This window comes from Halichoerus grypus, chromosome 14, assembly GCF_964656455.1.
Source record: "Halichoerus grypus chromosome 14, mHalGry1.hap1.1, whole genome shotgun sequence".
In the NCBI taxonomy this organism is placed as follows: Eukaryota; Metazoa; Chordata; class Mammalia; order Carnivora; family Phocidae; genus Halichoerus; species Halichoerus grypus.
This window is the reverse complement of record NC_135725.1, coordinates 885456-902278: the sequence shown is the minus strand read 5'-3', so window position 1 is coordinate 902278 and position 16823 is coordinate 885456. Positions and strand designations below refer to the sequence as shown.

At 55.4% G+C, this 16823-nt stretch overlaps 1 protein-coding gene across 6 annotated transcripts; it reads right to left on the bottom strand.

Moving 5' to 3' along the window:
• Window positions 1-37: 37 nt before the first annotated feature.
• On the bottom strand, window positions 38-15897 carry CARD19 (caspase recruitment domain family member 19). 6 transcript variants are annotated; one of them, XR_013443916.1, is made up of 8 exons: window positions 15739-15895; window positions 5830-5972; window positions 4105-4258; window positions 2930-2989; window positions 2676-2747; window positions 1975-2189; window positions 1038-1205; window positions 50-675 (listed from the first exon to the last, which is right to left on the bottom strand). XR_013443916.1 is itself a non-coding variant. In XM_036098263.2 (6 exons), the coding sequence occupies exons 1-6, from the start codon at window positions 15743-15745 to the stop codon at window positions 2074-2076; spliced, it is 552 nt and encodes a 183-aa protein (XP_035954156.1). In that variant the 5' UTR covers window positions 15746-15895; the 3' UTR covers window positions 1937-2073. The 6 variants fall into 6 exon arrangements, 1 of the variants encoding a protein (XP_035954156.1); XR_013443917.1 differs by lacking the exon at window positions 15739-15895 and adding an exon at window positions 9170-9333 and having other exon boundaries at window positions 38-1205; XR_004919237.2 differs by having other exon boundaries at window positions 45-1205.
• Between the last annotated feature and the right edge of the window lie 926 nt (window positions 15898-16823).

Sequence of the window (16823 nt, the reverse complement as noted above, 5' to 3'; positions counted from 1 at the left end):
CGCTGGTGTGGCAGGCCAGTGGGAAGGCGGCCTCCAGGCCAGCCTCCGCAGTGATGGGAGCCGTTCGCATGGGGACCCGGCTGCAGGGGATCTGAAATGCAGTACGCGTCTCCAGCCCCGGCCAGGCCCCAGAAGGGGGACTGCTGGGGAACGGCAGGCTCGCAGGTCCCTCACCTGGGCCCTGGGCCCTGAGCAAGGTCAGGAGGACCTCCGTGTGGGCAAAGCTGTGGGCTCCACTCAGCCAGCGGCTCAGGGTGGCCCTTGCGTCCTCACGGCCGAGTACAAGCAACCGTGCTTGCTCCACCCGACGGGGCGTCCCAGAGAGAACCATGCACCTGGTGCCCTTCCCACAACCTGGTAAGTTCACGGGGAGAGTCCTGGCGAACAGCATTTAACTGAGCAGTGCTGCCCCAGGCCTGCTTCCACGAGACACGTGGGCAACTGCGGGCTGTGGGCTCCGCCCTTGGAGCCGCACCAGGGCCTGCCGCCCAGCCCTCCCGCGCCCTGGCCCTCACCTGTCCGCCTGGGCACGGCAATGGGTGAATTAGGCCCTGAGCCGGCCGCGTGGGGTGGGACACCAGGCCCTGGAGCTGCTTCCTCGGGCCCGTGCCCTGCCACCGAGAGCCGGGAGCGCCGTCATTCCTGGAGGTGGCCAGCCCTGGCGTCTCCGGAAACCTCCCGTGGAAAACACAAACTCATGGTGATTCTTGGGTTGACAAATATGCTTCTGTTTCCCCAAAAGGAGGCTGTCGGGGAAGGAGCTGGCGGGGAGGCAACTGGGAGAGGGACCGCGGGCGGCCAGCCTGCTGCGTGTGTCTGTGAGCGTGTGCGTGTGCGGGGAGGGCAGGTGGAAGCCCCATCTTGGCGGCTGTAATGAAAATGCCGGTGCCCGGAGGGATGCGGTGCCGTGAGCTCGTGCTTCAGGCGGGCGGCACGCACGGCCAGCACTGGAGACTTGGTGGGCTTGCAGGGCCCTCGGGACCGTGCTGCTGGATGCCACGGTTGGGCACCGGGCCCTCTTGAACTTGCACACTTACCCTCCCGTGTCCACGAGGCAAGTTTCCACATTGGGATCCTGAGCCTGAGGCTGGCAGGTGAGACGATGAGCCAGAGGCCAGGGCCTCAGATGGCACAATGACGTTTCTCATCTCTAAAAGTTCTAGTAGGTTCTGTGGACTGCTTTACTCCCAGTCTCCACCTGGAATCTGGGACAAGATCTTGTGCTCATTTCCAGGCTGACTGTAGGTGTAGCCATCAGACCCGCCCCAGACCCACTAAGCCCAGGTCCTCACCTCCCAGTGGGGAGGGGCTCCATTCCCAGGACAGGGGCTAGCAAGGCCAGGCAGGGCCCAGGACCTGGGTGTCCACTCTGGGGACTGGATGGGGACACATCATGGAAAGGGAATGAGGACAGTGGTGAAGCTTGGACCGCCTCACATGCTGGGTCCCCCTTCTCCTGGCCAAGTAACCTCTGTTTCCTCTTCAGGAAAGGAGGGGTGCAGCCCCCACGTGCTGGGACCACTGGGAGGAAGGAAGTGAACACACAGGGGCACTGGGGCTTCTTGGGGTATGCGGCTGGTGCCCCTGGCGTCCCAGGGCAGTGCCCCCACCCAGCCTTCCTACCTGGGCTGGGGCTGGTGGCTGGGAAGGGCCAGGGTATGGGCAGGGACGGGTGTGGGGGCACACGACACACCAAGCAGGGACGGCAGAGGGGATCGATGTGGGAGGGGCGAGCCCTGGAGGGAAGCTGTGGGAAGGGGTAGTGGAGGGAGAGCAGGGAACACGTGGGGGAGACGGTGAGGCAGGGGGTGTGTGGGGGTGGGCGCTGAGGGCAGCAGGGGCTGGGAAGGCAGCCTGAGCAGGACCTGGGCCCCAGGCTGCTTGTGGGACACCAGGTGCCCTCAGGGCCAGAATCATCTAGAAAACACTCCTGAGAAAAAGGACAAGACTCCAACATTTAATATTGTTGAGTACCTTTGTCAGGTGAAGGTAACTTTCTTAAAAAAGTATAAATAGTGAAAAACAAGCATTTAGAAAAGAAGTGGCAGGCCCCCGGGCGGGCGGGCGGGGGCGTCAGAGCCTTCCCAGGTCCTCTGTGAGGAAGGCCAGCAGGAAGCGGCTGACGTGCCTGTCGACAATGATGGGGGAGAAGCCCAGGACACGCCGGGCCCCCGGCAGCACCTTGGGGTCTGGAAGACAAGGTGGTCTCAGAAACCGCCACCAACGTTCTCAGCCCCATGCATCACCAAGGCCCACAGCCGAGGGACGTGGGGTGTCCCTGCCAAGCAGGCCCGCCCGGCGCTGCCTCCCCACGCACGGCTGCCACAGGCCCGGTGTGGCAGGAAAGGGACGGCAGCTGCCACGCTGGGCCACGGGCCTCCCGTCCATTTGTCAGGGCTGAGCTGTGGAAGGGCCAGAGGTGGGTGCCCTGCTCCAGGCCACACACGGGACGGGGCTTTCTAACCCCAGAGCCCTGCTGCGCCCCGCCTCCCATCAGGGGCTGTCATTCCCTGCCCCCCTGGGGGTGGAGGGCTTGAGAACCGGGGCCCCACATTCCCTCTTCTTCCTGTGCCCTGCAAGGTGGGCCCTGCCACTGTCCCACTGCACGTGCAAGGAAACTGAGGCCCAGGGAGGCCAGGGGACTCGGCGCTCGGGCCTGGCCAGGCATCACCCACCTGGAGGGCCACAGTAGACGAGGAGCGCCAGCCCCGCGGCCAGGCCGAGGCAGGCCAGGAAGGCCACGGGCCCTGGGGAGAAAGGGGGCACGTGAGCAAGTGGCTGGCTGAGCCTGGAGGACGGGGCGCCCCAGCAAGCACCCTGGGGCCCGTGCAATGGGAAGCCAGGACCAAGCCTGACTTGGAAAGGAGCAGCCCCTGAGGCAGAGACGGAACCCTGGGGGGGATGGGGTGGGGGTCGCGGAGGCGGTTACCCCTGTGACTGAGCTCGCGGCCCACGGTGCCTGAGTCTAGCTCTGTGCAATCTGAGTTCTCTGGAAACAAAATCACAGGGCTCGGTTAGTGGGAGCGGGCCAGAGGAAGGGGGTTGCCCCGCCCGCAGGAAACCAAGGGCCTGCTCAGGCTTCTTCTCCCCAACCCTGGGGGCCCCCAGGCTGGGCGGGACCAGGCTGTATGGGCACCCAGCCTTCTGGGCTGGGCTTGGGGGAGTCAGCAGCAGAGAGGGGACCCTGGGACCAGCCTCATGGAACCCTGAGTTTTGGGTTTCCTTCTGTCCACTTCCTGAGACCCTGAAGGCCGTGGGGTGGGGGCCATTGTTCCCTGCAGATGCAGACACCAAACGCAGCATGAACACCCGCCTGTCCCAAGTCTGATGTCCACATGAGGGCAGGGAGCGTGTTCTCCCCAGAACTCCCCAACCAGCCACCTGCTGATGGCCCAAGAGCCTGGAAGGTACGTGACTCCCAGTCAGGCTGTGGGGCCCCCCAGTGGCTGGTATGATGTGCTGGTCCTGGGCCAGAGCTCAGGGCCCAGTCCTGCCGCCCGCCCTCAGGTCAGGGACACCAGCCCTGGGTCCCAGCTGAGCATCTGGGGTGAGCGGGTGAGCCACCCTGTCCCTCAGGCCTCCAGCTTCAGATCAGAGGATTGAGGGACAGCAGCCCCTCCTCCAGGGGCCCAGGGCACAGAGGCCTCAGAAATGAGCTGCTATCCCCGCCTACGCCTCCCCCATCCCCAGCTCAGCAGCAGAGGGTCCCTCGGGACTCACACGTCTCCTGAGCACTCAAGCAAGACCCTCTAAGCCAAACGCACATGCCTGGGACCCGCCATCTGTGCCCGAGTCTGTTCTACAAAAACACCCACACTGCAGGGATCCCCCCGGGCATCCTCGGTTGTGGGGGCAACCTCAGCTTCTCCATGGGGCACAGGTGGCTCAAGCCTGGTACAGCCGTGAGCCGCCTCCAACACAAGCCTAAGGATTCCCGGTGCGCTAGGCTAGAGAGAAGGGCAGGGCCTCGCGCACCAGATGCTACCTGCTGTGTAAAGACTGGCCCGACAGAGACAGACAACGATCTCTGCATGTGAAACACCCCCTGCTCTCTCTGGGGGCCACCGCGCAGACGGCCTTGGGGGAGGGGCCGGGCACACTTACGCGGGCCAAGCCGGCTGGGCAGGCGACCGTGCAGCGGCTGGGCGTGGATGTACAGGGCCCGGTAGAACTCCTGGCAGTCCCGCTCGCCGCTCCGCTGCAGGTGGCCCAGGAGGTCACAGAGCCGCACGCGCAGGGACGCCTTGGGGTTCCGGAACTGGGGGTGGAAGGGGTGCAAGGGAAGGTCAGGCTCGAGGGGCAGGACACTCAGGAGGCAGCTACTGACCACCCCAGACCACCCAGGGCCACAGCCCCCCCATGCTGCGGTCACAGCACAGTCACTGGTCCTTGCCCTCCCTCCCTGTGGAGGCCGGACAGCATCGAGGAGAGTGGCGACATTACTCCAACTGTCAGAAGCTGATGGCTTGCTGTGTGACTTTGGCAAGTCACTTCACCCACTACGACTCTGTTTCCTCAATTGTAAAAAGGATATAACAAACAAACGGTAGGGTCGGTACAGGGAATCAATGAGGTGATGGCGTGAGTGATAACTTCCAGTAGTTTACAGTCTACAGGAATGTGATTCAAGTTTTTAAAAACCAAGGGTTAAGGGGCGCCTGGGTGGCTCAGTCGGTTAAGCGTCTGCCTTTGGCTCAGGTCATGATCCCGGGGTCCTGGGATCAAGCCCCACATCAGGCTCCCTGCTCAGTGGGGACCCTGCTTCCCCCTCTGCCTGCCACTTCCCCTGCTTTGTGCTCTCTCCCTCTCTCTCTGACAAATAAATAAAATCTTTAAAAAAATAAAAAATAAAAACAAGCTCTTTTGATGTGTTTGATGGAGAAATATGTGGTTCCAAGGTCAGTGAACTGGGCTCTTGCTTGGATCCCTGGAACCCAGAAGCGGTGGCCTGGTGCTGCCACCTGGTGGCAGCATACCATTCCACTTGGAACCAGAATCGAACCAGAAACTGCAAAGCCAAAGACAAGCATACGGCGGGAGCCACGGAGACTATGAGGAACGGAATACTGTGGGTGTGTATGTGCAGGAGTCTGCTTTTTTTTGTATAAACGTCTGAAACTTTTCAAATTCAAATTTGTACACAATATATTAGACTTTTAATTACAATAATAAGGTATAAATTTTACCCATACTTTTTAACTTACTGTATACGTTTATAACTTAAGCTTCTGAGCCAGTAGCAGGGCCCAGCTAGATTTCGGCTGTCCCCAGGAGAGGCCCCAAACCCTGTGGACAGCCCTGCATGTGGCACCAGTGCCCTGCACCAGCGGCGGGAGCTGCAGCTCCAAGAGCAGGGCTCAGTCAGTCACCCAGCTGGACGGGAGCCCCGCACCCCCGAAGCCCTGGCACTGAGGGGGGAGCAGAGAAAGGGCAGCACAGGCAAGGTGCACCCACTCTCCCTTGGTTTCCCCAAATGTTTGTCCATTTTTGAACCTTTGTAAGAGGCAGGAGCAAAGCCGTGTGGCACTGGGGTGGAGCCTGGCCAGCAGCCCCGCTCCTCCCCCGCTCCCCACGCCACTCCCAGGCCTGTCATGCATGGGGGCACACTGTCTTGTCTCCTGGGGTGCTCCTGGCATCTCTGGAGGGCTGCCAGCAGGCCCCGATGACATAGGAAGAGACTGAGGCTCGCAGAACTAATGTTCTGGGCCCAACATCACTGCGAGGAGCTGGGCTTTCACCTCTGAGCTGTCCTGTCCTGCCCCCAACCCTGCTTCCTCCCAGCCCAGGGGGAAGGGACCCACGGGAGACATGCCAGCCCCTCCCCATTACCTTCTCTGCATCCTTGTTGCTGAGGATCTGAGGGTAGTAACGGTTCAGCTGGAGGATGATCCTGTCCACCTGCTGCTCACTGAGGCTTCCATGGCCCATTAGGAAAGGTGTGTCCTGGACCAGGCGGTCACAGTAGGTCTGCTCTGGAAGAGCAGGAAGCATGGAGGGCATGAGCCAGCACGGCTGGGGTGGGGGCTGGGGCAGCAGGTCCCCCACACCACACACCGCGTGGCCCCCAGGCCCCTGGAGGCACATCGGCTGTGAGCTCCCGGACAACTGCTGACATCCCACCTGTGTGGGCTACGCACAGCCGGACCCCCTTGGCAGGCTCGCTGCAGAGGACAGAGGTCGAGTGCGCTGTCCACGGGGAAGGGCCCAGGCAGCCTGGAGAAGGCCTGACCCTGCAGCTCCCACAGCAGTTCTCACAGGGGCAGAAGCGCAGGGCTCAGGGGGGCCGTGCTGGCGTGGCCACGGACACGCCGTGCCTGCAAGGCCCCAAGAAGCCACCACTGCCGCAGAGCTACGTGCCCCCCCCCCCCCCCCACCGCCACGGGCCGGGATGCTTTTCCCTTTGTTGCTTCTTTCAGGACCATCATTAAAGCCTCACTGTGCACCTGCTTTCCCATTAAGAATGTTCTTTAGAATGACAGGCCTCTAAAGACCAGGGGGGTTAGTGGTTGTTGGGCGGCCCGGGATCCCCAAGGGAGAGTCCTGATTCCACAGCATCAACTACCTGAACAGGTGCGCTGCCCCCCCACCTGTGGCGGCCGGTGGACGGAGGAGACTGTTTGTATGTGATTGGAGTTAACTCGCTATCCGTTCAATTAGACGGTTACGACTTTAGGATGTTATGTGTAATTCTTATGGTAACCACTAAGAAAATATCCACGGAATATAGACAAAAGGAAATCAAAATGTGTTACTAAAGAAAGTCAAACAAACATGTAAGAAGGCAGTAGTGGATGAAGGACAAAAAATCTGTAAGACATCAGAAAACAGCAGAAAGGTAGAAACGAGTTATTCGTTATCAGTAATTACAGTAATTACTTTAAATGTAAACAGATTAAAGACACAGATTGGCAAAATGGATTTGTGAGGGGCACCTGGGTGGCTCAGTCGTTAAGCGTCTGCCTTCGGCTCAGGTCATGGTCCCAGGGTCCTGGGATCGAGCCCCGCATCGGGCTCCCTGCTCGGCAGGAAACCTGCTTCTCCCTCTCCCACTCCCCCTGCTTGTGTTCCTGCTCTCACTATCTCTCACTGTCTCTCTCTGTCAAACGAATAAAATCTTAAAAAAAAAAAAAATGGATTTGTGATATTGTGATTTAATGTCAGAAATATATATTTGGTCTTCATCCCAATTCCTGGCACAGAGCTCCTAAAACCCTTGGAATTTCCTAAGTGATGAGCCCTGAAGGGGAAGGGTGCCTTTTGTTGCTCGTAACAAGCCCCTTTCAGCCTCATCGGACTTTGTGTGAATGGGGTGATTTTCTGAAAGCCCCTAAACCACCACAGGAGGCGAGCCGGTTGCCAGTGAAGCCCAGCACGTGGTTAGAGGCTTGGAGCTTTCAGTCCTGCCCAACCCTGACCTCTAGGGAGGGGAGCGGGGCTGGAGGCTGAATAGACCACCAAGGGCCAGTGATTTAATTAATCGTGCCTACATTAAACAAAACAAAACAAAACAAAACAAAAAAAACCTGCCTAAAAACCCAAAAGGATGGAGTTTGAAGAGCTGCCAGGTTGCTGAGCACACAGCGGAGCTGGGAAGGTGGTCCGCTCGGCAGGGACACGGAAGCTCTGTGTCCCCTCCCACATACTTTGCCCTGTCTCCTCTGTGTGGAGGGTCACTTGTATCCTTTGAAATGTCCTCTGTAATCAATCGGCGACAGTACCGAAAATGTTTTCCCAGGTTCTGTGAGCTGCAGTGAATGACTGAACCAAAAACTGGGGTCCTGGGGCCCTCGGGGTACAGCCAGTCCATCAGCAGCAGAGGCAGCTAGCCTGGCGACGGGCACCTGCGGTGGGGGCGCCGTACAGGACCGAGCCCCTGCCAGGTGGGGCTGGAGGCCTTCCCCAGGGACACGGTGTCGGAGCCCCACAGCTGGTGTCGGAGCGGCTGGCTGGAGGGGAGACCACACGTCTGGTGACCAGCGGCGGCAGGGGGCCTCAGGACTATGAGTGCTGGGGCAGGGATGGAGGAGAAGCAGAGCTCTCGTCCCTCTCAGGATTAAAAAAAATACGATTCAACCATATGCCGTCTCCAAAAGACTCCGATCCAAAGACACAAACAGGCTGAGAGTGAGAGCAGGGGAGCAGCTGAGAGAGCGAGGGGCTCCACGAACAGAACACAAGAGACTCTGCACCGCAGACGGGTACAAGAGACACAGAAGTACATCCTATGTTAATAAAAGGGTCAACTCACCAAGGACATCAAACACACGCCTGCGCCAAACATCAGAGCCCCCAAATAACAGTAAAGGTTTAGTAATAATGGATAATAAGAATAGTTAGAGACGTCAGGACCCCACTTTCATAACAGCCAGCATAGAGGGAACTGCAGGGGTGAGCCGCAGTATAAACCAACCACAGCTCTCACACACACGGACACGGACACACGGACACACACGGACACGGACACACGGACACACGGACACACACGGACACACACACACGGACACACACACACGGACACACACGGACACGGACACACACACACGGACACACACACACACGGACACGGACACACGGACACACACACACGGACACACGGACACACACACACACACGGACACACACGGACATGGACACACACACACACGGACACACACACACAGACACACACACACGGACACACGGACACACACGGACACACACACACACGGACACGGACACACAGAGACACACACACACACGGACACACACACACACATGGACAGTCCACCCAACGGCACAGGCGCATCGCGTGTCACTGTGCTTCGCGGACACCATGTTTCCACAAACTGAAGGTCTGCGCCAACCCTGTGTGCAGCGAGTCTGTTGGCGCCACTTTTCCAACAGCATCTGTTTGCTTCATATCTCTGTGCCACATTTTGATAATTCTCACAATTTAAACTTTTCATTCTTCAAACCTTTTCATTATTAATTGTTATGGCGATCTGTGATCAGTGATTACAACTTGCTGAAAACTCAGATGATTGGTAGGATTTTTCAGCAATGAAGTATTTTTAATTAGGGTACGTACACTGTTTGTTGGACATGCGCTACCGCGCACTTCATAGACCGCAGTATAGTGTAAACGTAACTTTTATACGCAATGGGAAACCAAGAAATTCACTGGACTCACTTGACTGCGATATTCGTTTTTGCGCTGGAACAATTATTTATTGTCTGGAACCAAACCCACGATAGCTCTGAGGTGGGCCTGTACACATTCTTCTCAAGTGCCCACAGAAAATTCTCCAGGACAGACCGCAAAACAAGTCTGGCTACAAAACAAGTCATAATATATTTTAAAAGACTGAAATCATATACAAAGGGTCTTTTCTGATCACATGGAATAAAGTCAGAAATCAGTAACAGGAGGAAAACTGGAAAATTCGCATGTGAAAGTGAAACAATGGATCAAAAGAAGAAATCACAAATGAAATGAGAAAATATCTTGAGACAACTGAAAAGAAAAATACAACACACCAAAACTTAAGGGGTGCCAGGAAAGCAGTTCGGAGGAGGACATTTAGGGTGTAAATGCAAATTTTACAATAGAAAAGAGATCTCCAGTCAACAACCTAATGTTACACCTTAAGGAAGCAGGAAGGGAAGAGCAAACTAGACAGAAAATAGCAGAAAGGAGGAAATAATAAAGATTAGAGCAAAGATAAATGCAATAGAAAATAGGAAAAAAAAAAAAGCAAAACTTGGTTCTTTGGAAAGATCAAGAAATTGACAAACTATTAGCTAGACCACAAAGAAAAAAGACTCAAGTTACTAACATCAGAAATAAGAGTAGGGACAAGACTACCAATTACACAGAAATAAAACGGATTACAAAAGAATACTATGAAAATTTGTAAGCCAACAAACTGGACAAATGAGATGAAACGGACAAATTCCTAAAAACACACAAACCAAAACACAAATACAGAGAAAATCTGAATGGACCTCTAACTAGCAAGGAGATTAAATTAGAAATCAAAACTGTCCTAACGAACAGAAGCCCAGGAGCAGATGGCTCCACTGGCGAATTCAACCAAACATTTAAATGGCAATACTTCTACAATTCTTCCAAAAACAGAGAGGAGGGAATACTTCCTACCGCATTCCATGAGGCCAGCATTACCCTGATACCAGAACAAGACAAGGGTACAAGACAACTACAGACCAGTATCTCTTACAAATACTGATGCCAAAATCCTCAACAAAATACTAGTAAACCGAATTCAACAGCACATTAAAAGGATTATACACCAGAAGAGCAGGATGGCTCAACATATGACCACCCATCAATGTAATACATTACATTAATAGAATGAAGTAAAACACAGACACACACATCACAATCATCTCCAATGGTGCAGAAAAGGCATTTGACAAGATTCAATACTCTTTCTTGATTAAAGAAAAAAAACTTGCAATAAATTAAGAATAGAAGAAAATTTCCTCACCATAATGAAGGTCGTATATGACAAGCCCACAGCGAACATCATACTCAGTGGTGGCAGACTGAAAGCTTTTCCCCTACGACCAGAAACCAAGCAGATGCCCACCCTCACCACTCCTATTCAATGTAGCACTGGGAGTTCTAGCCAAAACAATCAGACAAAAAAAGGAAATAAAGGGTATTCAAATGAAAAGGAGGAAGTAATATTATCTCTGTTCTGCAGATGACATGATTTTATATATAGAAAACCCTAAAGGTCAAAATTAATCAATAAATTTAGCAAAGCTGCAAGATACAAAATCAATACATAAAAATCAGTTGCATCTCTATACACTGACAACGAACAACCCAAAAAGGAAAATGAGAAAACAATTCTATTTACAACAGCATCAAAAAGAATGAAATACTTAGGAATAAATTTAACCAAGGAGGTGAAAGACCTGTACACCGAAAACTCAAAACATCGCTGAAAGAAATTTAAAAAGATACAAATAAATGGAAATATACCCTCTGTTCATGGATTGGAAGTTAATGTTGTGAAGATGACAATACTCCCAAAGTAATCTACTGAGTCAATGCAATTCCTATCCAAATTCCAGTGATGTTTCTTGTTTTTCATCCTAAAAGGGGCTTTTATAGCCAAAACCATCCTGAAAAAGAAGAACAAAGTTGGAAGACTCACGCTTGTTTCAGTACTACGATGCACAATGATCAAAACAGTGTGATACTGGCACAAGGAGAGACATACAGACCAATGGAATAAAACAGAGTCCAGAAGGAAACCCTATTTTGAGTGTGTTGGGGGGGGGGGGGTGCGGAGAAAAGACAACTCACAGGATGGGAGAAAATATTTGCAAAGCATATATCAGATAAAGGACAATATCCAGAATATAAAGAACTCCTATCATTCCATAACAACAACAACAACAAAACAAAAATAACGCAATTCATAAATGGGCAAAGGACTTGACTAGGCACATCTTCAAAGAGGACATAAAAGGACTACTGAGCACATGCCAAGATGCTCACAGTCACTCATCCTGAGGCAAACGCAGATAAAACCACAATGAGAAAGCACTTCACACACACGGTTCTGTATGAACAGGACTGGGGGACTGTAACATGGGGCGGCCACTCTGTAGAACAGGAAAGTCAAACACAGACTGACCCCATGACCCAGCAATCCCACTCCTGTGTACACGCTCCATCCAAGTAACTGAAACCAGAGACTCACACACGTGCACACCAATGTTCACAGCAGCATTATTCACAGCAGCCAAAAGTAGAAACAACCCAAGAGTCCAGGTACAGAGGAACGGATAAATGAAATGTGGTAAATGCGTACAGCGGAATATTACACAGGCATAAAAGGGAACGAACCTCTAAGACGTGGATGCCACCACCTGGGTGAACCCTGAAAGCATGCTACATGAAATAAAGACACAAAAGGACAAACATTACATGATTTCCACTTATATGAAATATACAGAATGGCAAACTCTCGAGACAGAAAATAGAACAGTGATTACCAGAAGCCAGGGGCAGGGGAGGAAGGAGTCACCGTGTAACAGGGACAGAGTTTCCCCCTGGGGTGATGATGAAGTTCTGGGAGCACAGAGTACTGATGGTTTCACAACACTGTGCACGTATGTAATGCCACTGAAATGGGTAATATGGTAAATTTTATCTTCTGTATATTTTAACACACACACACAAAGGTGAATGCATAATTGAGCGGTGGTTCTGTTTAATCAGTTTTATAATGAAATATAATTCAGGGATAAGAAGAAAAGAACCGTGGAGTCACAAAAAGGCAAGGAGAGAACTTAAATGCATATTGCTAAGAAAAAGATGCCAGTCTGCAAAGGCAACATACTAACTATATGATATTCCAGAAAGTGCAAAACTATGGAGATGGTAGAAAGCTCGGAGGTTATCAGGGCTGAGGCAGGAGCACGGGACGAATGGGCAGAGCCCAGGGAATTCTTAGGGCAGTGAAACTACTCTGTGTGATAGTGTAGTGGAGGATATAGGACTCTATGCACTTTTCAAAAGTCATAGAATGTGTCACACAGGAGTGAACTAGAATGTAAACTATGGGCTTTAGTTAGTAACAATGCATTAATACTGTTCATCAGGTGTAACCACAGTAATGCAAGATAATAAAGGAAACTGGGTTAGGGGAGGAGTATGGGACTCTCTATACTATCTGCTCAATTTTCTGTAAACTAAACATTCTCTAAAAACGTATTAATTAAAGAGAAATCCTACTTGGAAATTCCATTGTTAAATTTTAAAGAAAAAAATGGAAGGTACAGAAAGCAGATGAATCCCTGGGTCCAGTGGGGTTACATGGGAAGGAGCATGAACGAACTTTCTGGAGTGACAGAAATGTTTGACTTCATTGGGCCTGGGCTGATATTGCCATGGATGTATACATTTGTCAAAATTTATAAAATTATTCATTAAAAATAAGTGCACTTGTTGTGAGTAAATAATCTCAATAAAGTTGATTTTTAAAAACGGGGTCATCGGGGCGCCTGGGTGGCTCAGTCGTTAAGTGTCTGCCTTCAGCTCAGGTCATGATCCCAGGGTCCTGGGATCGAGCCCCGCATCAGCTCCCTGCTCAGCGGGAAGCTTGCTTCTCCCTCTCCCACTCCCCCTACTTGTGTTCCCTCTCTCGCTGTGTCTCTCTCTGTCAAATAAATAAATAAAATCTAAAATAAATAAATAAATACATAAATAAAAATAAAAACGGGGTCATCACGTGGGAACAAGTAGGGTCTTCTCCCTGATTTCCGCCATGGGCCGACTCAACAGACCATGTCTTCCTCATCTCTCTCTCCCATTGCCACCTCGTCCTGGCTGGTCTTTGCCCCTCAAAAATATGAATTTCTAACCTCTGAATCCTTCCAGGCCCTGAAAGTCTACCTGGAAGACGGACTCATCAGTAGTCCCACTGTGATGAGGGACACTGAGGCATGGCAAAGAGATACAGTATCTGCTTAAGACCACAGCCAGCTAGGGCCTGAAGATGCTGGTTGGACCCACACATGGTTTTGTGGAACCGCTTGACATCCAGACTTCCCACTTGTCTAATTATTACACTCGTTAACCTACAATTAGCTGCATCAAGTCTGTTCCTGGCCTGGCCCCAGGCTGTTCCGCGCAGGGCTGCCTCTGCAGTGAGTGCACAGGGCAGGCACACAGTAGGCGCTCACTAAAGAGTTCTGGAACGAACGCATGTAGGTCCAAGGCCCCCGCCCAGGGCTACCCGTGGACTGCGGCCAGCACACTGTAGCGGCTTCCCCTCTAGCGAGCTGGAGTCTCATGCAGCAAGCATGAGTCACCTGGCACGGTGGCCCAGCCTGGGGCTGAAGGTTTCTGGTGGCTGGAAGCTGTGCATGCAAACCACACCCAGATGGCCACACCCAGGAATGAAAACGCGCAGGAAAGGAAATGACTTTGGTCCCAGGTCCTGATTGATAGTCGCAGACAGTTCTTACAGGACAGAGGGGAAGGCTCTGCCACAAAACCCAGCAGGACTACGCGAGCTTCTTTTGCCAAGCCCCACCTCCCCCACCTTCTTGCCCAGCTGGTGCCAAGACCACAGACCCCCAACCCCTTAGCACGCCCCCGGCACTCAAGGCCCGACGGGAGCTGCCCCACCTGTCCTCACCCCAGGCCCCTGAGCCGTCCTGCAGAGCAGCCCCAATGGCACCATACTGCCTGGGACCCCTGCGCAAGGATGAGAACGCTGTCCTGTGGTTCCTCCCCAGCTAAGTGGTGCTCAGCTCACTGTCCTCCCCTGAAGAGGCCTTGCTGAGTACCCCTGGCTCCTGTCCCTCCCAGAGTCCCCTCCTGCTTCAGGGCCAGACCTGGCCTCGGGTGCGGAGCTGAGAGGGCTCACTGCCCAGCACACCACTGGGCAGGGCCCGGGTCCACAGCAATAGGAAAGCTGTAGGGACACCTGGCCAGCACTGGCCCTGGGCAGACACATCGGGTCCAAATGCTCATCCTGCAACTTGTCATGGAGACCCCAGAACCAGCATAAGGCAGGCGCCCGGTCAGTGCACAGGGACAGTGCGCCAGGGACCTCATGCCTGCAAGACTGTCCATTTGACCCTCCCGGGCCTGCGCTCTCTGGGCCTCAGTTCCCCATCCCAAGAGTGAAGGGCTGTGACTGGAGGGATCTCTGGAGGCTGGGCACTCAGACTTGGCTGTGAGAAAGGGGCAGGTGGCGAGGCTCCCACAGGACCTTGAGGGGGCCTGGGCAGGACGCAGGCCGACTTCTGCCTCTGCCCCTGACCATCCGGGCGGCTGGGGCTTGGCACCCGTCCAACCTGAGCCTTCATTTTCTCCTCCGCACAGAGAGGATACCCTACAGCGATTCTGGACGGGAGGCCCCCGACTCGGGGCCAAGCCCACAGCAGGCGCTGGTAAATAGCAGCCACAAATAAAAGGGTTCAGGAAGATGACAGGGGCAGGGGAGGCAGCTAGGCTCTCTTCTGACTTAGGCTGGGACACTGTGGTCCCAGAAGACACTGGGTTCCAGCCCCTGAAATCCTACTTGTGTGACTCCAGTGAGCACGGGGGAGGGAACAGGGACTGTGGACCACCCCTTGAGGTGGAAGAGTGGGGCCGCTGGGAACGCGATGTGCGGGAACAGCAGCACTCCCCGATCACGCTGTCATGGGGTCCGTCGCCAACCCATCACCATCACCGGGTGTCTCCCCCCGTGGAAGATGCACAGAGCAAGGTGGCCCTGCTCAGCTGGGACCGGGACGGAGTGGGTTCTCCAGTCCAAACAGGCTCCGGGGGGATGGCAGGGGGCCCCATCCTGGGAAAAGAAGCTGGAGGGGGTAGGGGCGCCCGGGGGACTGAGTCTGTCCCCGGCTCCCCGGGGCCTGTCCCGGGACACAGCAGAGTCCCACCGGGACGCGGCCCTCTGGGCGTCAGGTGGCTGAGGCCGGGGGGCTGCAGCTCCTCCCAGAAGCGCAGGGGGACTCTGTCAGTCCACCTCCCGCCCACAGGCGCGCTCCAGCCCCGCCCCCGCGGACCTCCCAGGCCCCGACCACGGCCCCCGGCCTGTCGTCCGCCCGCCGACCGGGAGGCGGTCACGGACCAAGGTCACTCAGCCGCGGCCGCGAGCAGCTGCGGCCGGGGCAACATCGGGGCACCGGACCCTGGGGCCCACCACGGCCGCGCGCCCGGCCCGGGAGGGCAGGCAGGACCCCCGCCCGGCCCGCGCTCACCTGTCATGGCGGCGGCACGGCGCGCGCCCGGCCGGGCCCGGCCCGTCCCCCTGTCGCCGTCCACCCGTCAGGTTGCCGGTCCGCCGCCGCCCGACTCGGTTCGCCCCGCCCCTTCCCGGTAGGCCCCTCCCCCACGGCAGGCCTCGCTGCGGCGTCGGCGGTTTCCCCGCGACAGCCCCAACCCGCCCTCACTGAGTCCGCCCTTTCCCGTTATGCTCCGCCCCCAGCGTCGGCGGTGTCGCCTCACGAGCCCTAAGCCCCGCCCCCTTCGAGCCCCGCCTCCTCCGGCGTCGGCTACGGCGTCGTCAGGAGTCACTGCCCCCGCCCCTCACTGCGACCCGCCCATCCCGGGCGCTCCTGGCGCCTCTCCGCCAATGCCCGGGCTCCAAGCCCCGCCCTCACTGAGCCCCACCCTCGCTGACGTCTGTTACGTCACTGCAATAGTCCTGAGCCACGCCCCTCACTGGGCCCCGCCCCCGCCTGCTACGGGGCCTTCTGGAATCTCGAGCCTTGTTCGCACCAGCGTAGGGTACTCGGTTCTCATTAAGTCCTTAGCTCCGCCCCCCACTGAGTCCCGCCCCGGCGTTCTTTTCCAGGGCTCTAAACCCCGCCCTAACTGTAGCCACGCCCCTTCCGGCGACGGCTAGGGCGCAGCCACAGCCCTGAGCCCCGCCCCCAGCCCTGGCGCACCCTCCGCAATAGCCAACGCCCACCTCCTGGCCCCGCCCATAGAGGCCGCGCCCCGCGATGGCTCCGCCCATGCTGGCCCCGCCCCGCACTCGTTCCTCTGGTGAGCAGGTGGCTCAGCGCGGCCGGCCACAGTCTGCGGCCCCGCCCCGCACCACCGTGCCCCGCTCCCGGAATGAGGAAACTGAGGCTCTGAGAGAGTAAGTGACTTACCCACGGTCACGCAGGTCAGGCTGTAGCAGGTACAGGGGAGAAGCCAGACCTAACCGTGTCACCTGAGTGGAGCAAGCCTCTGTTGAGGACACCAGCCTGGCAGTGACCCTGACTAGGAGGTCTTTGCCTTGCCTAAGCTCAGTTTCCCTAGCTGTAAAATGGGTGACCTCAGGCGGCTCTCTCCT